This window comes from Pan paniscus, chromosome 17 (genome assembly GCF_029289425.2).
Source record: "Pan paniscus chromosome 17, NHGRI_mPanPan1-v2.0_pri, whole genome shotgun sequence".
Lineage (NCBI taxonomy): Eukaryota > Metazoa > Chordata > Mammalia > Primates > Hominidae > Pan > Pan paniscus.
This window is the reverse complement of record NC_073266.2, coordinates 31,545,850-31,570,121: the sequence shown is the minus strand read 5'-3', so window position 1 is coordinate 31,570,121 and position 24,272 is coordinate 31,545,850. Positions and strand designations below refer to the sequence as shown.

General features: G+C 40.8%; 1 protein-coding gene across 6 annotated transcripts in view; it reads left to right on the top strand.

Annotated features, from left to right (window-relative positions):
• The window catches only part of ARHGAP28 (Rho GTPase activating protein 28), a 230,113-nt gene that overhangs the window by 191,398 nt on the left and 14,443 nt on the right, over window positions 1–24,272 (top strand). For 5 of the 6 annotated variants that reach the window (XR_008621973.2, XR_010110101.1, XM_055102779.2 and 2 more), the window contains 6 exons: window positions 5,123–5,285; window positions 10,139–10,221; window positions 12,870–13,067; window positions 13,414–13,527; window positions 17,808–17,864; window positions 19,475–19,599. Coding sequence is in view for 4 of the 6 variants with exons in the window: in XM_055102779.2 (XP_054958754.1) it covers window positions 5,123–5,285; window positions 10,139–10,221; window positions 12,870–13,067; window positions 13,414–13,527; window positions 17,808–17,864; window positions 19,475–19,599 (740 nt within the window). In the remaining 2 variants the exon portion in view is untranslated. Of the gene's footprint in view, window positions 1–5,122; window positions 5,286–10,138; window positions 10,222–12,869; window positions 13,068–13,413; window positions 13,528–17,807; window positions 17,865–19,474; window positions 19,600–21,418; window positions 21,558–24,272 lie in introns of those variants that run through there. The other variant, XM_063597204.1, reaches the window with a different exon arrangement.

Here is a 24,272-nt window from a genome sequence, read left to right as displayed (position 1 = left end):
AGCAGTTTTAAAAGCTGGATCCCTGAGCAAACAGTCTCAGGGGCAGGGGAATACCAATGCGGTAATATTTATCAAAAAGACATTTGTAGAGGCAAAACAGCATCTCTTCATTAATTCATTTTGGTACATGCTTTGGGAAATTCTATTTGTATCAGTATCAGAGTTTTTATATAGAAGTGTGACGAGTGGTTTTTCTAAGTGGAAACTGAGAATAGATAGGCTGTGTCTATTGGATCCTCCAGAAAGCAGATGCTGAGATGGGTGAGGAGCGGAGGAGAGTCACGGCGGTACTGCTTCTGCAGGATGAAAGGGGCAGGAACCAGGATTGGCTGGGGTGAGGCTCCAACCACGGTGCAGGTCAGACAATTCCTAACCATGGAGGAGCCGTGTGCTGGGCAGAATGGGCAAGGCCCTGGTACCCATGCCTCACCCCGTCGTGGGCTGGGGCTTCCTGCAGAAAATATGGCTGAGCCACATCCAGAAGGGGCCCACAGCTGGGAGAGTCAGCTACCTGGGCTTTTGCACGTGAGGGCAAGGTCTTCCGTGAAGCGAGGTCGGAGCAGGGCACCAGGGCATCACGGCTCCGGGCATGTTGAGGGGTTACGGCTTCCCTGAGAGTGGAGTTGGCTGAATGCTGGCACAAGTTCTTGTGGAAGGCAGGGAAATGCCCAACGGCTCCTTAAGGTTTATGCTTTCTAAGTTGCATCTGCTTTCTGTCTCCATTTCTCGTGTGTTTGGTTCTTACACACTCTTCTAAAAAATTGTATCCTACAAGTAAGGATGAAAACCATTACTTATTTTGGTTAAATCTTTGGTTATATCTGCAGAGTCAGAGAACCAAAATGAAAGAAAGAAATTGCCTAAACAGAAACAGATTCCATCTCTTGAAACCTCTGTCCATAATTGGGAAACTGTATTTGCACATATTCTTACTGGTTCCTCTGTGTGTGTGTGTGTATGTGCGTGTGTGTGTGTGTATGTATGTGCATGTGTACACATGCATGCATGGGTGTATAACATGCATAATGCATATGATTTAAATGTCCTGTTTCTAAATCACCGAAAGGAGAAAACATTACAGAGCATTGTCCAACAGTGATAGACTGGATTAAGAAAATGTGGCACATATACACCATGGAATACTATGCAGCCATAAAAAATGATGAGTTCATGTCCTTTGTAGGGACATGGATGAAATTGGAAATCATCATTCTCAGCAAACTATCGCAAGGACAAAAAACCAAACACCGCCTGTTCTTACTCATAGATGGAAATTGAACAATGAGAACACATGGACACAGGAAGGGGAACATCACACTCTGGGGACTGTTGTGGGGTGGGGGGAGGGGGGAGGGATAGCATTGGGAGATATACCTAATGCTAGATGATGAGTTAGTGGGTGCAGCGCACCAGCATGGCACATGTATACATATGTAACTAACCTGCACATTGTGCACATGTACCCTAAAACTTAAAGTATAATAAAAAAAAATTACAGGGCATTTCTTATGTGCACAAAGTTTAACGTCATAGCAGCAGTTACCTTTCTTTGGCTAATCTTCCACTGAAAAATGCTTCTCAAAGGCTAATCATTCCTTCAGAAAGTTATTATAGGCACATGCATTCCTGAACCACATATAGGTCAGTCTTTTTTCTCCCCTACCCAGTTTTATGTAGTTTCAGCCTAATTTATTCCATCACTTATTAGTGGAAAATGTAATCTAGATGTTTTCATGGTTTGAGCCCTAGGAAGGCCAATATGAAAGAAATCTGGGCAAGTGAACAGAAACCGGGAAACACTGCAGTTAGAAAGACATTGAAACGTGATGCATTAAAGGGTTCTTTATTCCTCTCCTTTATTAAAACTTTTTATTTAAACTACCTCCTTTTTTGTAATTCATCCACTAAACTACTAAAAACTCCATTATAATTATCCTCGGATTGAACCAAATCGATGATACCAGCCCTGTGGTCCGCTAGTGTATCATTACTATGAACGGTCTGGCCTGGCTTTGTGCTTTAAATGCTTGGGGAGGCTGACAGGGGAGCAGCCCTGGGAGGAAGCTGCTGGTTTTAGCCAAACAGGGAACACGCAGCTGTGGAGCCAAGTCCCAGACTTGAGGCCTCAGCTCATTTGGAACCAATTTAATGCTTTGGTTGGTGTTTGCAATGATTTTCTTTTCAAAAATGACAGAAATTTGAGCCAAACACCGGGGAATATATTTTATGGAAAGAGGCAGACTGTTTGACATGCAAGATTTTCTTTTTTGACTAGTTTGAATCATTCCAAGGCTGTTCTAAATGTTTTATAATTACCTCACCTGGCTTATTTAGGCTGGTCATTTGCATTTGTATAAAACTACCTCCAAAATAGAGGCACATTGCATTTTTGCTGAAGGGAGATTTAATGACAAGACTTCTCATCCTTGCCTAGTCAGGGGTCAGAAAAACAGGGCTTCTGAACCTCTAAGTGCTCCCCATCTTTGGCAAGGTAAACTCATACCCGGTTGACGTGGTTTCACATTGGGGCCACCACAGAAATGTCAGCTCTGTTCAGAACCAAAAAAAGACATTATTTCTCTCAGTGTTGCTTTATACTAGCCATCCAGACAATATGACGCGGTATTATTCCCTAAACAGTCACGCCGCATACGCGTGGGATTCCCATAGTAATGACACTGCAGGTTAGAATAGACCTGAGAGTGGGGGAGGGGCGGGCAGCCAGTGCGGTGTTTATTGAGAGCTGTCAGCATGGCAGGCCCTGCCCTGTGAGCTCTACATGATATTATTTGTTTTGATCTTGGGAATGTCGTTTTAATATTCCATTGTACATTGGGAAGCTTGAAGCACAGACCATAACCTAGTCAGTTGCTGAGTTCGGATAAAAGCCTAAAGGATCTGGTTGTAGCACCTGCCCTTGACCCTGGTGCCCTGTTGCCCCTTAGGTGACTGGGAACTACTCACAGGTTAGGACGGCCACATTTGTGATTCAGATAGATTCCTTTGCAGAGGTATGTGGAAAATGAATTTGAATTCTTCTCCTCTCGCTGGTGCTTCCTGTGCACTTGGAAAACAATGTCCCCTTTGCTTTACTGCAGTGGTACCAGGCGACTGATGGGAAATGCTTACTCCTCCTCCTGTGTTTTTCCTGTTAACAACACTGCCATCTGCCCATTACAAATCAGATGGAAATCGTCTTGGAAAATCATCTCGGATGATTATTTCTCCATTTGAGTCTCATATTCAATCCAACACTGATTCTTGAGAATTTTCCCTCCTGGGCATTTCTTCAATGCCTCCTCTCCTTTCTATCCTACAACTGTTTATCGAGATTAGTCCTTAGTTATCCCTCCCTGGAAGTGGTGCTGTGGCTTGATAACTGGGTTCTTTGCCTGTCACTTGCTTCCACCCACCCGACCTATGCCAAGCTCCACGCTCCCCCAAATCATTTTTCCATCTGGCTGTCAGAAAAGACAAATCTACCCTTGCCATTCCCGTGCTTAGAGATGTTCCAGGCTGCCTCATTGCCTACAGCGTGAAGGCTAGTCCCCTTAGCACTGGCGCTCGCTACTCTCCAGCCTTGTTCCTTGCCCTAGATGCGCCAGCAAGGCTGAATGAACTGGAGTTCCCCAGACACACTGGATCTGCTGGCATTTGTATCACTGCTTGAGCAGGATCCCCTTCTATTTCCTATTCCCTGTAATCCTCAAGACTTGCCCCTAGCAGAGTTTGACTCCTCTCTTTCCTGGCTGCATAGCACCAATACATGACTTTTCTTATAGCATGTGCACTCTAAATTAGTCGTATCAGCTCATGAAATAGTCCCACCCACTAGATTACAGGACACCGAAAGGCAAAGAATGGATCTCATGCATCCTCTTTTCAGAGCCCACTCTATCTCTTTCATTTTAGGAAGAACTTTATATTTATGCTTAAGGTTTTGTAAAGTGTATTTATCACCAGAGGGTTTCTTGATTAGCCAAAGTATTCCTATAAGATTGAAAGCTTCTCCAGGGCAAGATGAAAATCTCCTTTTGATCTAATCAGTAGAGGTTAGAGGGTGCATCAGAATCATGTGTATCTCTGCAAGAAACTTGTGCTGCCAGGGACCTCCAGTTTTCAGGCTCTGGGAGCCAAGAGAGTGATTATGTCTGGCTGGTTAATGAGCTAATCCTTATTAGGAAAAGGTCAGATGTGCACACTGACTCTGGCTGTGCATGCTCAAGGCCAGAAGAATTAGGCTTCTCATGAGAATAAAGCAGAGGTCTTAAAGAAACAGAGCTTTTAGAGTTCCCTTTCTAAGTATCTTTTCTGGAGCAGTTAGTGTCAGCTGGGAGACTGACTATAACTGCTGGCATTATAGGTAAACCTTGTAGTTCAAAGGAGCAGTAAAAAATGAGTTTGCCTTTGAAAAGAAACATGAAGCCTGAGTGGCATTGATAATCAGATGAATTCGTAATGTAAAATTTGTTAGGCAAGTAGAACTTACGGAGGCTTAGAGGTTTTTTAAAAAGTATTTGCACAGTGTTCCAAACCTTACAAAGGATTGGGCGAGCATGCAAACATGTGGAAGGCATGTGTCTGTCTTGGAATAAAACTTCGCTGTCACTGCTCCAGGAAGATGTCATAGGTTTGCATGTTGCAGCGAGGTCAGAGTTACTTTATTGGGATATTTCTCATTCTGTTTGTGAACTGGCTGAGAGGCAAACCTTCTTGATCTAATTTAGAAATAGAAGAGAGGATGGCAGAAGGGATTATGAAAAGAGGGGGAACGGAGACTTTGTCAGAATCTAACAGTGTATTTATCATGTGGGAATAGTGGTATTCTGCCAAAACCACAGAAATGAAACTGTGATCAGAGTAGAGAACTTCTATATTTGTGTAGAATTAGAAAATTATTTCAAGATCAACATTATCTTTTAAATATTTTAGAAAATTGTTTTTAAAAATTCATCCTCACATAGCTATTTACCTTAATCATGTTGAAAAAAATTACTCTTGGTAGACATTACTTTACCAGTCTGTTTACAAAAACAGTTTATATAAGAACAGTTTTCGAAGGGGAAAATGGGGTCAGGTGGTAAAAATGCATTGAATACTGACTGTTTTCCTTGATTTACAGCAATACCGTGAAGAACTTGATGCCAAGTTTAATGCTGATAAATTTAAATGGGACAAAATGTGCCATAGAGAAGCTGCAGTAATGTTGAAAGCGTTTTTCAGAGAACTACCCACCTCTCTCTTCCCTGTGGAATATATACCTGCCTTCATCAGTCTAATGGAAAGTAGGTGGAAGACGTTATATGTGAATACGCTAAGATATAAGGTCAATAAAGTGAGAGCAGAAGAGAGATGCTGAATCAAATGTGCTCATGTATAGATTTGCTGTGTCCTGACAGTGCTTGGTGGAATATTAAGTTTGATGGCAAACAGTCACCTACTTACATACTTATATACTTAAGCCTGGTTTAGGGTTTTATAATCATTAAAAGGCAGAGGGGTTTGCAGAAAGACCAGGCTCTTGAGATTTGGATTCCTGTGCAACCATCTGTTAGCCATGCAATCAAACCTTCTGAGCCTCAGTTACTACATCTGTAAATTACAGATAATAATTACCTGTCAGGGTTGCCGTGGATATTGAATGAAGTCATTTAGAATAGAGCCTGGTATGTGATAATGCATCAAAAAATACGACATCACTGCCTTTCTTAAATCTGAGGTCCTAGGTCTGATGATGCAGCATGCAATAAATACTTCACAGAAGATAATATGTCTCTGAAAATTACAAAGTCACATCATGTTTCTGAAAGTTACAAAGTCATATAGATTAGGCCTTTAAGTGAAGTATGTGGGCAAAAGCACAAAAATTATAAAGTGTGTGTTGTAATTGACAAGGAATCATTTGGCATGGTTTGAGCATAAAGGTTGAATATTGTGGAGGATGTAACAGGAGAAAAGTTTGGAAAAGTAGAATGGGGGTACATAGTGGGGGCTTTAACTGTTAACCTGGGGAGTTCAGGCATTGCAACTCTAAATATGTATGAGCATGCTAAGTAAATGTTGATTCTACATGGACCAAAAAGGTCTGTGTCCAAACTGAGAGGACACACCGCATCTAGAGACATTGACCACTGCTTGGTTCTCCGTAATGGTTGCTGTGCCAGACTGAGAGCCAAATCCAGGCTTTAATGCAAAAACTCTTAATTTGAGAGTGTCAGCCACTAATTTTTTTTTTTTTTTTGAGACAGAGTCTCGCACTGTTGCCCAGGCTGGAGTGCAGTGACGCGATCTTGGCTCCCTGCAACCTCCACCCCCGGGATTCAAGTGATTCTCCTGCCTCAGCCTCCTGAGTAGCTGGGATTACAGGTGTGCACCACCACACCTGGCTGATTTTTGTATTTTTAGTAGAGACGGGGTTTTGCCATGTTGGCCAGGCTGGTCTCAAACTCCTAGCCTCAAGTGATCTCCCTGCCTCACCCTCCAAATTGCTGGGATTACAGGTGTGAGCCACCACACCTGGCCCAGCCTCTAATTTAAATTTTAAAATGTTGTGTGAACTTAACAGGTGATGTCTGTATCTGCCAGTGTACAACCTTCTCAGGTTGGCCAGAACTACAAAATCATAAAAATTACAATGAAAGAAAATAATAGATCCTAAGTTGTATGGCAAAATTTGTCCTAAAAATTATGTAGGTTCTAAATCTTTGAATGTTTTAACTAAACCAGATTCATAAAATAATCTTTTGTGTCTTGAAAGAAGAGAATATTGTAGGCAAGCCAGTCATTTTCTAACCTTTAATTCACATGCTGTCCGTGACTAGTATCTATTTTCTTTGTAAGCTTACTGGGTTTTTTTAATGAGAAAAACTTGCTGAAAAAGAGAGAAGAGCTACTAATTTCCTTCATTCATTTTTGTTTCAGACATTGTATTTTTTCAGTTCTAGAATTTTCAGTTGGTGCTTTTAAAATACTTTCTGTTTTTCTGTTGAGGTGACCTATCTTTTCATTCATTATAATCATATTTTCCTTCACATCATTGAGCACAGGTACAATAGCTGCTTCAAAATCCTTGTTGGCGGCCAGGCGCGGGGGCTCACGCCTGTAATCCCAGCACTTTGGGAGGCTGAGGTGGGCAGATCACGAGTTCAGGAGATCGAGACTATCCTGGCTAACAAGGTGAAACCCCGTCTCTACTAAAAATACAAAAAATTGGCCAGGCGTGGTGGCGGGCACCTGTAGATCCAACTACTCTGGATGCTGAGGCAGGAGAATGGTGTCAACCCAGGCGGTGGAGCTTATAGTGAGCCGAGATCGTGCCACTGCACTCCAGCCTGGGCGACAGAGCAAGACTCTGTCTCAAAAAAAAAAAAAAAGTCCTTGTTGGCAGTTCTAACACCTGGGTTATCTCAGGGTTGGTCTCTGTCTTCTTTGAGAATGGGTTACACTTTCCTTGTTACTTTGTATGTCAAGTAAGTTTAAAGCTTATTCTGAACATTATGAATATAGTCTTTGGAGACTATGGATTCTGAAGTATTTCTCCAAAGAATGTTGTTTGGTTTCTTTTACTATTGTTGCTCTTTTAAGCCGGCAGTTTGCTTGACTGGACTCAAATTGCCAGTGGTCTTTTGGGCAGGAGCTCAACTGTCTGTTCAGTTGTGCAATCCTTCGCCGTGTTACCCCACACACGCATGGTTTGTGGGTCAGCCAGAGATTTGGGTGAAGTTTATACCAGAATTAGGACCTTCCATCTCTGGATCACTCATTTGTTTTTGTTTTTTGGTAGTTTGAATTATGCAAGGAGGATTCAAACCTGTAATTCCAGATCTGTTCAGAGAATCATATTTAAGAAGGGTATATGAATATATTAATTTTCATCCTCCAAAATATTCAATCCTTATGTTCAAACCATGCCAAATGATTCCCTGACTGTCAGTTACAAAACATACTTTATAGTTTTTGTGCTTTTACCCAAATACTTCACTAAAGACCTAATCTGTATGACTTCGTAATTTTCAGAAACACTGTGTGACGTTGTAATTTTCAGAGACCAATTATCTTCTGTGTAGCATTTACTGCATGCTGTATCATCATTACTGCCTATCTGACTACAGCCAGTACATTTCACTGAAGGGAGAGGTTCTGAGAAATATCCTGAAAGGGTTCACAAAGAGTCCACATTCCTTCGTATGACTTTGAAGGTGAAAAATACTATATTGCAGGTGGTTGATTTGATACCAGCGAACCCTGCAGGAAACCCAGAGTTCTGGCCTGCTACCAGCAGGAAATAATGGCCTTTTTGCCACCTAAGTAAGCTCTAGTTGTAACAAGATTCTCTGAAGGGGAGGATTGTGAACAAGCGCGCGTGTGTGTGTGTTTAAGCTGTCCCTCTCAATACCCTCAAATGGAGCTCAGAGAACACAGAGCCTTTTCCACTAATGTCGTTACTTTCTCTTTTCAAACTTGGCCCCAAACTTGACCGTAAAATTAAAGGACTAGTATCATCATCAATCAAGCCTCAGATGCTTTCATTACATGCTTAATAACTTTCTGGGGAAGTAATGACCTCAGGAAAGAGAATACTTGTGACTGGGATGTATTAAATGAATTAACTACAAAACTATTAATCACAAAACAGCGTTGGGCCAGGTTTCCTAAGTAAAATGAAAATGGATTATTTGCCAAATTAAACTTAACTTAAAAGAGCTTCTTAATTTCTCTGAAGTTAATGGAAACACAGTGGTCCCAAGCCTACATCTGCGTCTCTTGTTTTTTTTTTTCCCCAGAGTTTTTTTTTTTTTTAATTGCATTGGAAGATTAGAGACAGTCCTCAGCCTGCAGTTTATGCACTAACATAATGTCTTGTCTGCCCCTAAATGCTTTGCACTGAGACTTGCTCTTAAAGTTTCTATTATTCAGGCAAGCTCACAGCAATGTGTATTTGCTGTTTTCAGTAACATCCTGGACCTGCGTCATTATAAATTTGATACAAGTTATCCACAAATCCACACATGGATTTTTCTTCAACAATATGATCCTCCCTCTCTCCCCATGTTGCTTGGTTGTATACACTTGTCATCTACTCCTGAACTCTAGCACACACAGCTCCAGTAACCTACTAGCTTGTCACAAGTGTTTCCACTGCTATACAGCTCAGTTAACTTCACCAGCAGCTGACTGCCTTCCAGCCATTGAATAGAAATAGATTTTCCTTCAACTTGAGAACTCCCCAGAGATTCCAGAACATAATGCTTTCCTCCAAGAACTCCCCACCAAGACACCATTTTGAAGAAAATACAGAGGGACCAAGGAAAGCCTAGATTCTCTGGTGTATTCTAAATTTTCAGCACAGCTGGTCGTGGATTATCCAGCTGTGGATGGAATCCCTGAGTATAAATGCCAACCCTCTGGCGCCATCTTGTGTCATTATTGAGGAAGAAAATACTCAACAGTCTCCAAAGATCCAACTACAGTCATCACCTTCCCTAAGTGTCCATGGAAGATCTAGAATAAGTGTCATAGATCATAAAAGCAAGAGCAAATATGTAGAAAGATAACTATGTACAGGTACTGATTTAAACACTCTACATATATTAACTCATTTAATCCTCATAACAGCCTGTGAGGTAGATACAATGACTATTCCTATTTTACAGATAATAAAGTAGATGCAACAGGGATTAAATAACCTGCCCCAGGTCACACAGCGACTAAATAGTAGTCCAGGATTTAAACCTGGTTCTAAATCTGTGTTCCTAATACTTATACTTTTCTGCCTCATTATATGGAAGCAAGGTTTATTTTCTCTTGTATTGAGTGAGCTTCACTTCTATTTATAGTATTAAAGGAAGGGAAGGTCTGCGAAAATACTTTGAAAGGGAAGTGCTATCCAAATCCAGAATTATTCTGAGGATCTCGTTGGCCACCTGCCTCAACAATGGCATCATGGGATGGGAAAAGGGAGTTGATGGACAGAGGCTCCTGTCCAAGTGAACAAATTTACATTGCTGGGCACAAAACCTGAGTCTTTACCACCAAAAGCTGTCAGGAGCCCTCCTGTGCCACCAGATGCTAGCAAGAAATGCTGTCAGGATGCATCAGGGTTATTTAAAATGTATGACTATTTCTGTTTTCTTGTTAGGAGGGCCTCACGTCAAAGTACAGTTTCAAGCCTTACACCTCATGGTCATGGCGCTGCCTGATGCCAACAGAGATGCAGCTCAGGTACGTCGTGTCCACCTCACAGCTTGTCCTGGGGCTCTTATTGCTCAGAGGACATGGCTCATATAGGAAAATGAAAGTGGAGATGACAGCTCACTGAGCCACCTGAGCATGCTGCAAACACACGGCCTTTCTGTGCTCCCACTGCCCTTCTCCTGAGGAAGACAAGAAAGAGTGGAGATCTTGGTATCTTGTTTTTTTTTTTTTTTGAGAGACAGAGTTTTGCTTTGTCACCCAGGCTGGAGTGCAGTGGCACGATCACAACTCACTGCAGCGTTGACTTCCCGGGGCCAGGTGATTCTCCCATCTCAGCCTTCCAAGTAGCTGGGACTACAGGTATGTGCCACCACACCCAGCTCATTTTTTGCAGAGGCAGGGTTTCGCCATGTTGCTCAGGCTGGTCTCCAACTCCAGGGCTCAAGTGATCCTCCTGCCGCAGCCTCCCAAAGTGCTGGGATTACAAGTGTGAGCCACCACGCCCGGGCGGTATGTTCTTAAACATTTAAGTTTCATTCACTCCATTCATCCCAGAGATGTTGACTGTCTATCCTGTGTCAGGCATTGGGCAAGGTGTTAGGAGTAGGAGAAGAGGCAAAAATGAAGGCTTAAATAGAACAATGTCAGAAGTCAATAAGACCATTATGTAACTTGTAAAATAGACTCTATAATTGCTGGTCCTCAACTACTCATGTTAGTCTGGTGTACTGAAGTGGAAAGAAAACTCTGATGAGCGTCCTCAGGGAGGAATTTGAAATCACTGGTTTAAATTTCTAGCATGTTCACGTTTTTAAATTTGTGAAAATAATTCAATTTAAATAGTTCTAGAATTTCAGAATTTTAGAGATCATCTGATAGAATTTGGTCATTTTACATATTAGGAAAATGAAGCAGAAAAGTGGTTTCTCCACTGATATATAATAGAACATTTGATAGAATCATATTCTATAGTTTCATCCCCAATTTTTCTCTCTTTATTTCACATTCATTCTTTGCTGTATGTTGGTAAAAATCAAAGTTTCTCTTGTTCTCTGGATAATCATTCTATATACAATAGGAAATTTGTTTTAAGTACAACAGGTATTTGGAATCTTTGAAATGAAATTGAGATAAGGATGAGTTGAAAAGAGATGGTAATTTTGAGGCCAGTAAACATAATGCTGAAAACAAAGATGGTTCTTAGTGCTGCCTCTTATCAGACATTTCAGTGTGGTAAGGACCTTCCTCCTACACAGCGAAAATATCTATGTCAATTATAATATATGTCGGTCATATTAGATGTATCCTTGAGGCAAGGACAGAGATCAGCTATGACATAAAAATGTCCTTTTCTAACATAATTCAATAATTTTTCAAAAACTGAAAATTTATTAGCTTGTTTTTTGGCTTTGTCTACACAGTGTTCTTTTATCAAAAAAAAATTCATCTGGTATCAAATATCTGAGTCAAAATGTCGTCTACCCTTTCATACAACTGAGGATGCAGCAATTATCAAATAATTCAATACATTTCTAACAAAAGGTCCCCCAGAACATCACCGGACTGGTGAGGATGTTACACACATGCACTGCCTCTCTCTCTCTCTCTCTGTCTCTAATTTTTTATTCTAAATTGTGACTGGAGCTAGGATTGCAGCTGGTGTGGGTTAGAGGTCAAGAACTCTAGCTGAAGAATTGGTTCCCTTCGTTCAGATCCTGGCTCTGCCACTTAAGCTGAGCAAAGCTGCTCAGCTGCACTCCACCTCGGTCTCTTCATCTGTAAAATAATAATAGTACCTACCTCACAGGGTTTGGAATAATGATGAGTGAATATATATAAAGTACTAAGAGTAACGCCTGGCTCACAGCAAACTCTCAAATGAATGTTAACTATTATTACTATTTAGTGCTGTTTTTCTCATTGCAAATACTGTACAGTGGAATTCAAACTTGGAAAACCAAAGAGCACTTCTTTTGGGGATTTCAGTCGTCTTGGTGAATTTAGTATTTATACTTTGATAGCACAGCAAACTTGTATTAAGCTTTCTCAATTCTTTATATTTTTAATGATTAGAAGACCTGCACACAAACATTTGCTTTTGGCCAGCTGTCAATTTCAAAGTTGAAAAGCAATAGAAAAATAGCACCCCAAAATTCAATTTTTTTATTGTTTAGTTGAGTTTACATTTGGGCTGAGGAATGAGATACTTATGTTGTTTAAATGGATTTTCCTTTCCCTAGGAAATTGTAAATAGTTTTCAACAGCAATGCTTTAAGTTAAGGGTATTTTTCAGAATTACTTTTCTTCCTTCACAGCAAAACAACCTTTCGTGTTTATTGAACTGCAGCATTTTCTCTTCCCGGTTTATATTTAATTTTAACATTTGTCAGACTCTTTTAGGATAAAAGAAAAGAAAATGCAAACCATATTTATAGAAACTGCAATATAATAAAATCCATTAAAATGGCGACTTTTATGAAGCAGACAGTTGAATATACTGCTCACATTTCTTCTCAGTACTTTTAACCAGTTAGAGGGGAAACATGGTACATTTAACCATTCTATACTTCTGACAGTTCTCTGGCAGCAGAGTGAATGGGAATAGAATGAATGATAGCAATCAGGGGCACTTTTGACAGTGTACAATTGTATGACACGATGCTGTTTCTTCTTAGGCCCTCATGACATTCTTCAATAAAGTGATTGCCAATGAATCAAAAAACCGAATGAGTCTGTGGAACATTTCTACAGTGATGGCACCAAACCTTTTCTTCAGTAGAAGCAAACACTCTGATTATGAAGAATTACTGTTAGCAAACACTGCGGCCCACATCATCCGCCTAATGCTTAAGTACCAGAAGATTTTGTGGAAGGTGAGTGACATAGTGATGACAGGTCCTCCTCAGAAGTCCATGTCCCCAGGAAACATAAAGCCTCCATGATTGGGCAACTCCCTTGGTCATAGGGAAGAAATATGAGAAGATAACCCCAGGTGGCTGTGACAGCCTTACACCTTCTGGAAGGGCTGCTCTTCAACACAGTTTCCCTTTGAAACAGGGATCCACGTAATTTTTTCTAAACTTTATAAGGACAATGCCACCATTCCTGGCTCCAGGATACCAAGTGACTGGGAGGAGTTGCCATGCCTGAAGACAGAATCTGCTAGGGAGGTTGAATTCAAGTGTTTTCCATCCAGTCCAAGCTATTTTTCTTCTCCAGGTTCCGTCTTTCTTAATCACTCAAGTAAGAAGAATGAATGAAGCCACGATGCTGTTGAAGAAGCAGCTCCCAAGTGTCAGGAAGCTGCTCAGGAGGAAGACCCTCGAGCGGGAGGTAAGACAGCAAATGAGGCATGGCGATTGTCCACTGCCTAGATTTGTATTCCTCAAAGGGGGGCACAAAGTAGCTTGTCATTTAGAACCAAGCGTTTTATATTCTCGAGGATCAGGGAGTGTTGTAACTATAAACATCATGGAAAGTGGGTCCATAACAGAGTACCGTGGTCTTTGCATCTTGTTGAGAGTTATGTGCTTTTTGGTTAAAGTTCTTGAAATATCTCAGTCAGGAAGATTGTTTGATATCCCACCAGAAAGGCTAAAATCGTTCTCGCAAAAGCTGAAAGTCAACATTTTAGTCCCTGTCAACTTGATTTAAGGGCAATCCAGTATCCAAATGTCTAATACTTGGGAAAAGAGATTTCTTCATTGATTGGTTAGTAAAGGAATAGTTAATCCTTAAATTATTTTGTGTAAATTCATTGCATTCCAAGGAATTCAGAGTTTTGTTTTAACACAGTTATTTGTGTGGAGGCACATAATGGAAACAAGTTTTAGAAGAATTATTTTTACTGCTTTTATCTAACTTGAGGATGATCACAAGTGCCAGACATTGCATTCAACCTTGAGGAGGATGTGGAGATACTTGAAATTTACTTTGCCCTCAAAGGAACTTACACCTAATGTGGGAGACAAATGTATATGAGAGCCCCAGGGGCCCAGTAGGGAAGCACCAGGCCAGCTGTGCCAGGGCCATGCAGAGGACAAGGAATGTGCTCTAGCGTGGGAGACTATGGATGGCTTCATTGAGGATGCAACATTGGAGCTACATTTTTTTTTTTTTGAGACAGAGTCTTACTCCTCTGCCTCCTGAGTTCAAGTGATTCTCCTGCCTCAGCCTCCCAAGTAGCTGGGACTACAGGCATGCGCCACCATGCCTGCCTAATTTTTGTATTTTTAGTAGAGACAGCGTATTTTTAGTAGAGTAGGGTTTCACCATGTTGGCCAGGCTGATCTTGAACTCCTAACCTCAGATGATCTGCCTGACTCAGCCTCCTGAAGTGCTGAGATTACAGGCATGAGCCACTGTGTCCTTCCTGGAGCTACATTTCTTTTTATAGAGTTGGAGTCTTGCTCTGTCACCCAGGCTGGAGTGCAGTGGCATGATCATAGCTCACTGCAACCTCGAACTCCTGGGCTCAAGTGATCCTCCTGCCTGAGCCTCTCCAGTAGCTAGGACTACAGATGCATACCACCATACCTGGCTAACTTTTAAATAAAATTTTGTAGAGATGGGGGTCTTGCTGTATTGCCCAGGCTGGTCTTGAACTCGTGGCCTCAAGCGACCCTTCCACTTCGGCCTCCCAAAGTGCTGGGATTACAGATGTAAGCCACTGTGCCTGGTTGGAGTTGTATCTTGAAGGATGGATACCACTGTGAAAGGAGGAAGAGAGAAAGTCCAGGGAAAAGGACAGTAAATGCCAAGGCAGTGAGGCAGGAGGGAGTGTTGTTGATTTATCATAATCATGATGAAAGACTGTATTCTCTGACTCATGATAGGCAAAGTGACTTCATATCAAGTAGAACCAATACTTTTATTTCGAAATGAAATTTTAAAAAATTTGTTTTAATTGAGAAAAAATCACATAATATAAAATTCACTATTTTAAGCTTTGAAATTATACCAATTCAGTGTGTTTGAGTATATTCACGATGTCCTGCAACCATCTCGGCTCACTGCAAGCTTCGCTTGCCAGGTTCAAGTGATTCTCCTGCCTCAGCCTCCCAAGTAGCTGGGATTACAGGTGCCTGCCATCATGGCTGGCTAATTTTTAAAATATTTTTAGTAGAGACAGGGTTTCACCATGTTGGCCAGGCTGGTTTTGAACTCCTGACCTCGGGTGATCCGCCCACCTCTGCCTCCCAAATTGCTGGGATGACAGGAGTGAACCACCACACCCAGCCTGAAGACTTTTTCTAGTAAGTCCAATGTCTGGACTTCCTTAGTTTCTTTAGAAACTATTGCTTTTTCTCCTTGTGTAGGAGCAATATTTCCTTGACTTTTTTTTACCTAACAGCTATTTGTTGAAGACTGGACATTTTGAGTATTATAATGTAGCAGCTTTGGAAATCAAATTCTTCTCCCTCCTCAGGGTTTGTTGCTTCTGCTCTTGTACCTATTGTTTGTTTGCTTCATGACTTTTCTCCTGAACTGATTTTGTAAAGTCTGTATTCTTTGTTTTGTGTGGCTATGGAAGTCTGTGTTCCATTAGGTTAATGATAACTAATGATTAGACAGAGATTCTCTTAAATGTCTGGAACTAAAAAACCTCCCAGTCTTTGCAGATGAGCAGTGTGTGTGCTGGGGCACACCTTTAGCACTCAGCCAAGCAGTTTCTAACTCTGCCTGAGCCCTTGCTTCCTGCTTGCACAGAACCTGAGGATCAGCCAGAAGTTTATGTTTTCAGCTGTTTCTCAATCATGTGGCCTTTATATTCTCAAGAATATGTTAAGGCTTTTTACAGCCTTTATTTTCCAAAGCATCTCAGTCTCCAGCCTTGCCTCCCAAGCTTTTTAGTTATCTCTTGTTTTCCTCAATTTCTTCTGAACCACTGCATCAGGCAGCTGTGACAAAAACACTTGCCTGTAAACGTTTTTGACATTACACCCCTTTAGCACCCATCAAGTTCCAAGTTAGGCAAGGTAAAGGCAAGCCTTTTGAGCCAGTCTTTGAGGGAGTCACCAGGCAGATGAGAACAAATCATTAGACTTCTTGAGTGAGGTCCATTCTGCTCCCTGCCAGTACCCATGCCAGAAATGCAGGCTGTTATTTTCAAGGCTATCACTGAACTGGAGAGCAGGGATGGAAAAGCATAAGTAAAAATGACACACAGCTCTTCCTCTTACTTAAGCACTCCCCTAGTTGAAGCCTTTGGATTTGTATCCAGAATTCTAAGAGTAATACTGACAGTTTTTGCCAGTTCATCCATTGCTTTTATGGAGGGGCAGCCATTTTCACTCTGGAAAACCATAACAGTATAATTAAATGTGTGGAACAGAGGTCAGGTCAGGCCTTGTCAGTTACTACCCATAAGAGCCTGGACAAACTACATTCTTTTTTTGAGCCTCAATGTTCTTATCTTATAAATTGGGAGGGAGGGCAGATAATGATCTATCTGTTTCATAGAGCTGTCATTAGGATGGACTGACAGTGTGTGTGTGTGTAAACTGTACATTGCTATATCAATGTCACTTTAATGTTTTATTGTAAATAGAACCAAGATATGGTATTTATAAAGGTTATAAATACCATAAAAGCAAACACTTAAAGACAAAGAAATAGTTTTTCTTTCGTACTATTGTACTATATTGCTTTGTTTTTTTTTTGAGATGGAGTCTTGCTCTGTCACCCAGGCTGGAGTGCAGTGGCGCGATCTCGGCTCACTGCAACCTCCACATCCTGGGTTCAAGTGATTCTTCTGCCTCAGCCTCCTGAGTAGTTGGGACTACAGATATGTGCCACCACGCTCGGCTAATTTTTTTGTATTTTTAGTAAAGACGGGGTTTCACCGTGTTAGCCAGGATGGTCTAGATCTCCCGATCTCATGATCTCCCTACCTTGGCCTCCCAAAGTGCTGGGATTACAGGCATGAGCCACCATGCCCAGCCACTATATTGTGTTTTTAATTTTTAATTTTGATTGGAATAGACAGTTCATTAACAAGTTATAAATTTAGAAGTCAGGAAAGACCATAGAATAAAAATCAGCCACCTCTGACTTCCCCTCCTGGAGACAAATAGTATCACCAGCGGCAGGGTGTGTGTGCAGGAACATGCAGGTGTATAAACCTTCTGAGATGCTCTATCTGCTTACCAGCAAATATCAATGTATGTTCTTTCCCTTTTAACATGAATGTAGCATACAGGACACACTGTCCTGCATCCTGCTTTACTGACTTAACAAATCATGGGGATTATTTTATATCAGTCCACAAAGCCAGCACCTTTGCTTCTCTGCTTCTTTTGCGTGCTATTCCATAGACACCCAATAAGTTATTTCAGCAATCTCATATTGGTGAACAGTGTGTGTCTGATCTTTTGCTGTTTACAATCTGTGTGTCAGCGAACAAACATCTATATACATCATTGTTCACAAATGAAGTATATTTATAGGATAAATGCATAGACGTGGAGCGGTTGGATTAAAGTGCATATACATTTTATAATTTTATAAATATTGCCAAAATGTTCTCCATAAAGATTGTACCAGTTTACACTTCCAAAAGCAACATATGCTTGTTTTCTCAACATTACTCCTAAAGACTGTGTTTCTTTTAGACTGCAAGCCCCAAGACTTCAAAGGTACTGCAAAAATCACCCTCGGCAAGACGAATGGTAAGAAAAATAATTTCTTTTCCCTTCCATTAACTCCCTATATAGTCTTCTCTGGCGACATCCACCACATTTATGTATAATGTTGGTCATGAACTATCCTTCAAACTTGACATTTTCAATGTGGCACATAAAGGAATGGTAGAGGGACCTGACTAGCTGATGATTCAGAATGTGTGCCTGGGCCTCCTATACACAGCTACAATGCTGTGGAAAGTTATAGGAGGAATAAGATTATTGCAGTCATCGGTAAGTAATGTCAGAGTGTGCAACGTATTGTATAGGGAGAGGCTTCTGGGGAGCTGGATGAAATAAGACATAGACGATCAAAGGCGAACTTTAGGAGTACAGTCTTGGCTGCAGTGAGCCTGGGACTTGGCTCCCACCCAGATCCAAATCCCTCGGTATCTTTTCCTGAACTCCTGCTCTCATGGTCCTTGCTGGTAATGTTAGGAGAATACTGTAAGAACTGACTCTGTTCTAAAATATTTTGTGTTAGTTCCCTAGGGCTGCCCTAACAAGGTACCACAAATGAGCTGGCATAAAACAATAGACATTTGTGATTCTTTCACAGTTCTTGAGGCTGAAAGTCCAAAATCAGGGTGTCAGCAAGCTTGGCGCCTTCTGAATGCTGTGAGAGAAGCACCTGCTTCTTGCCCCTCTCCTCACTTTTGGCGATGCCAGTAATCCGCGGCATTCCTCAGCTGGTCTCAGCCTCCATCTTCACATGGTGTTCTTTCTTGTGTCTCCATGTCTCTTCTCCTCTTATAAGGATGCAAGTCACTTGGATTAAGGGCACACCCTACTGCAGTTTAAACCTCATATGTAATGGCCTCATCTTAACTAATTACATCTGCAATGACCTATTTCCAAATAAGTTCACGTTTCGAGGTATTGGGGGGTTAGGGCTTCATTTTGTCTTTTGGGGAGACACAGTTCAAACCATAACATATTTATTCTAGGATATCAATAGAACATTGATAGAATGTGACTCTAGGGAGTCCATTTATATAAATCGTGTACATCACCATCCTTTGAGAAGGTACAGATTTAAAACAATTAAGAGACACTATCTTTCCCACAGCCACCTACACTGCCCTGCAGTGTTTTCAGCACACTTTGAGAGGTCCCATTTCAAGTGCCCATGTGGAATTGAATTTGGACCAGCCATTCATGGCTGCTAACTAAAGAAAGAGGGTATTGGAGAAGCCATATTTTCTAATTGACTCTTAAAATTTTCAAAAGGTTGGTCTTCTTAAAATATATTGAAGTACAGAATTATGCTTAAAGCAGGTTCAGTTAGGAGTTTGTTCAAGAAATGCATAAATAGAAACATTTGATTTTTGTCATAACTCAGTTTTTCCCCCTCAAGATTTTAAGTCATTATAGCAAGACCTGACCATGTGCAGTGAAAGTAAAAACCCAGGTTAAGTTTAGTCATGAGTGAGTCTCCAGCTGAGAAAGAAAGTAATGTTCCATTCTGGTTAATGTTGATCATCGTGATGTGTTTTCCTAATTCAGAGTAGCACTGATTTTCATATCTCTTAAGTGCATCATTGAGCTGATATTCATCCTAGTTTGACAGACTGTACTGAATTTCTCCTCCTTGGCAGTCTGACGTGCCGGAAGGAGTCATACGGGTCCATGCTCCACTTCTCTCCAAGGTGTCCATGGCCATTCAACTCAACAATCAAACCAAAGCCAAAGACATATTGGCAAAATTTCAATATGAAAACAGGTGAGTCAATGTGAATGAAGGTCTCTGCACAAGAAGGAAAACCTTTATCAGATGAATAACTTTCTAGGCATTTACAAATTTGACCTTTTGTAAAATGATAGAACCTGTTGCTTTAGGGAGTTTACCAGTGGATTACGAGAATAAAAAGAGAATGAAGTTAGTAAATATATGATTGCTAACAACAAAAGTTGTTTTTCAAAGGAATTTCTAGAAATGGGATTCTTAATAGGTATTGTCTATCTTCGTAGCTTCATTTATTCAGTGAGTTTTACCTTTTATTTTATTTTATTTTATTTTATTTTATTTACTTTTTGAGATGGAGTTTCGCTCTTTTTGCCCAGGCTGGAGTGCAATCGCGCAATCTTGGCTCACTGCACCCTCCGCCTCCTGGGTTCAAGTGATTCTCCTGCCTCAGCCTCCTGGGTAGCTGGGATTACAGGCACGCACCACATGCCTGGCTAATATTTTTGTACTTTTAGTAGAGACGAGGTTTCACCATGTTGGCCAGCCTGGTCTGAAACTCCTGACCTCAGGTGATCCGCCCACCTTGGCCTCCCAAAGTGCTGGGATTACAGGCATGAGCCACTGAGCCCAGCCGAGTTTTACCTTTTATTCGAATGAAAATATAGCAAGTTAGTTTTGTAGATATCTTGATAGTCCTTCAGGAATAACATTTTCCTAGGCTTGCATTGACTTTAACATGCCTATATCAGATAGACATTATGTAGTTAAGTGGATACCATAGCTGTTACTTTCCTTAAAACATACTACTAATAATTCTTAGAATCAGAATGATACTTACAAAAATTATTTTTGCAAATCTGCCATGATCACCTTAAAGGGGCGCAGATCATGACAATTTTTGTCTGGACATGCTTACTAAAGAATAAACATTTGTCTTCTTGTTTATAAAGGATGAGAAGCACTCATTTATCCATTGTAGAGCATGTATGATTTGCTGTCTCTAGTGAGACTGATGGATGGCCTTAAAATGAAGCATTCCAATCATGTTGAAAAGAAGTAGCCTTGTTGAGCAAAAAAGCCAATTGTAAAAGTTAACATATTGCATGATTCCACTTATATAACATTTTTTAAATTAAATTTTATTGATGGAGACTAGATTAGTTGCCAGAGGTTGGGAGGGATGATTTGGAAGGGAGATGGTTTTGGTCACTAAAGGCCAACATGAAGGACCCTTATGGTGTTGGAACTTGTGGTGCTAGGATCTTGACTGTGGTGATGGATAACTGACCCTCTATAAAATTCTACTGAAATTAATACACACACACACACAAATGAGTATAAGTAAAACTTGGAAATCTGAAGAAGATAGGTAGGTTGTATCAATATCAGTATCCTGATTGTGACATTATGCTGTAGTTCTGTGAATTGTTACCATTGTGGAAAATGGCAGAATACAAAGAATCTCTCTGTATTATGTCTTAAAACCACATGTGAATCTACAATTATCTCAATAAAAATTTAATTTAAAAAAAAAGTAGCCAGTAAAAGTCATCTATGGTGTGAGGTAAGGATGGTAGTTTTTCTACCATCAGGAGAAAAACTTGAGAGATGGGTGCACCAAAATCTCAGAAATTACCACTAAAGGGTGTAGTGGAAGGTAGGGGGTGGAGGAAGGCATAGTGACCAGGAAGGCATGCTGATGGCCTCAAACGTTTTTTTTCTCCTTTTGGTATTAGATTATATGATGTGTTCACTTTGTGAAAATTCATCAAGTTGTATACTTCTGACTTGTACATTTTATATATAATATATACACATATACACACACATTAACCCATTTTCCACTTGCTCCAAGAATACTGCACTGGCAGCGAGCTGCACTTTCCTTCCTAAATGGAAAATGGGTTAAAAAAGAAAGAGAAGAGTCGACAGAGGCCAACAGGAGCCCCAAACATGTATTCCTCTTCACTATTGGCCTGGACATCTCCACATAGGCAGTCATATAGAGACTTGAAATATCATTCAAGGGATTTGGGTATCCAGTAGACTTCTAGTTACATATACTACAAAACTGACTTTGTACTCTCAAGTAGACCTTTCGTAGAAAGAAAATGTTTCTAATAAAAATATATTAGAACCAATGACTGCAGAGAGACTCAAATCTTTTATAACAACTTGTTCAAAAAATCTTAGTAACTCAGGAATGGAAAACCAAACATCATATGTTTTCACTCGTAAGTGGGAGCTAAGCTATGAGGATGTAAAGGCCTAAGAATGACACCATGGACTTTGGGGAGTCAGGGGCAAAAGGGGGAAGAGGGTGAGGGATAAAAGACTATAAATTGGGTTCAGTGTATACTGCTTGGGAGATGGGTACACCAAAATCTCAGAAATTACCACTACATAATTTACTCATGTAACCAAATACCTGATCCCAAAAAACCTATGGAAAGAAAAAACTTTTAAAATAATAATAATTACAAAAAAATCTTGCCCTATCCATTCTCTTTACTTGTTAGAACTATGGCCTATTTCAGTTTAAGTGTTGTAAACTGGCCCCAATTTTGCATCTTTCACTAGAGGCTTATTTCTGACTGCCTACTCAGATCCCCGTGTGTTTAAGTTAAAAAAGGAGGGAGAAGCCCCATTCCTTCCAGGTACTCTCCCTTACAACTAGAAAACCCTGGATAGTAACACAAAAAGCAGAGAAAGACTCTGAAAGGTGGAAAGAAGAGGCCTTGAGAAATGACACGGTGGTGAGTTCTGGGAGTTTCCTTATCACCTCCCACATATCCCAGACAGAGCACTGCGGAAACTTCCAACCTGCAACTGACAACAGGCACAGATGAAAAAGAGCTCTAAGGAAAGCCTAGCCAAAGGATTAGGTAAAGAGATGGCCTAACCACAGAAAACCTTTCTGGCAATATCTGCCCTACTCCAGCCAAACACCAATAGAAAAAACACGCCACCACTCCATGGTTTCAGTGGATCCAAGCAGGGAATGGATCTGCCATCCACCACCTGCCACCTAACACAACCAGGTGGGTGGTCTGATTCCAAACCAGGGTCATGTCTGCAGGGTCCTGCAGTGAGCTAAGTTTTCACCTTCACCCAGCAGCAATGAAACACAGCAGCAGTGAGGCAGTGCAAGGCAGGCCATTTAGCACAAGTGTCAGTAAGGCCCTGAGGGAGCTGAGCTTCTTCCCCCAACCATATGAGCAAAACTGAACAAGGCAGGCCAAAGCAGAGGTTCCCTGGTGCCCTTACTAGTACCAGTAAGCCCCAGTGGGGAGCTGAGCCTCCACCTGACACCTGGTGGAAAGGGTTAAGATGTGGGAACAATTGACACTCTGCTTCCTCCCCTCCTCTTTTCTGGTGTCAGTGGGGCCCAGTGAGGAGCTGAGCTTCACCCTCAGCCTGCAGCAACAAGGAAGTGTTAGCTTCTGTTTTCCCCCACCCTGGTGGCAGCAGAGCCCAGGAGGGAGCTGATCTTACACTCCCAATTGGAGACAATGAGGCAGAGCCAGTTGGTGTCCTGCTTTCAAAGGGCCAGCAAGAAGCTGAACATACTTGCCCACCCAGACCTTATGCTAAACCTCAACAGGAAGACTACATGCCAGAAAATGAAAATTAAATAAGCCCCAGAGTCTCATCATATCATATCCAAAATGTTCACAATACAACCCAAAATCACTCATAAAAGCAAAATCACAACATGAATGAGAAAAAACAAACCACGAAGTCAACACTAAACTAAATCAAATTTTAGAATTTTCTGACGAGAATTTTATAGCAACTATCACAAAAAATACTTCCACAAGCAATTGTGAATTCTCCTGAAACAAATGACAAAGTAGAAAATATCAGCAAAGAAATAGATGTTCTTTAAAAATACAACAAATGGAAATTTACAGAACTGAAAAATGCAAAAACTGAAGTAAAAAACTTGCTGAATGGGCTCAGTAGTAGGGTGAAGATAACAGCGGATAGAATTAGCAAACTTGAGGACATGTCAATAGAGTTTATCGATTATGAACAACAGAGAGGAAATAAACCGGAAAAAAAAATGAACACAGCCTCAGGGACCTACGGGAGTCTAACAAGTGAGCTAAATATCATACAATCAGAGTCCCAAAAGGAAAGGAAATACAGAGTGAGACTGAAAGAATATTTGAATAAATAATAATGAAATACATCCCCAATTAGGAAAAGGCATCAAACTACATCTTCAAGAAACTGAGTGAACCCAAATGGGATAAACCAAATCTAAACCAAAGTAGTATGATTAAACTTGTAAAAATTAAAGACAAAAATCTTTGAAATATCCAGAGAGAAATGAGGACACCAATTCAAATAATAACAGATTTCTCTTAGGAAGCCATGAAGGCTGGAAGGAAGTGGCATAACATTTGTCAAGTACTTAAAGGAAAGAACTGTCAACTGTGAATTCTATATTCAGCAAAAATGTCCTTCTGGAAATGAGGGGGAAATAAACATTCTCAGATGAAGGAAAACTAAGAGATTTGTTGCTAACAAACTGACCCATAAAGGAGAACTGAAGGAAGTTCTTAAACAGAAAGGAAATTATAACAAGGCTTAGAACATCAAAAAGGAGAGGAGAACATCAGAATGGGTACAAACAGGGCTATAAACTATCCTACTTCTCATGCATTTTTTAAATCACATTTGATGAGAGGCAAAAATTACAT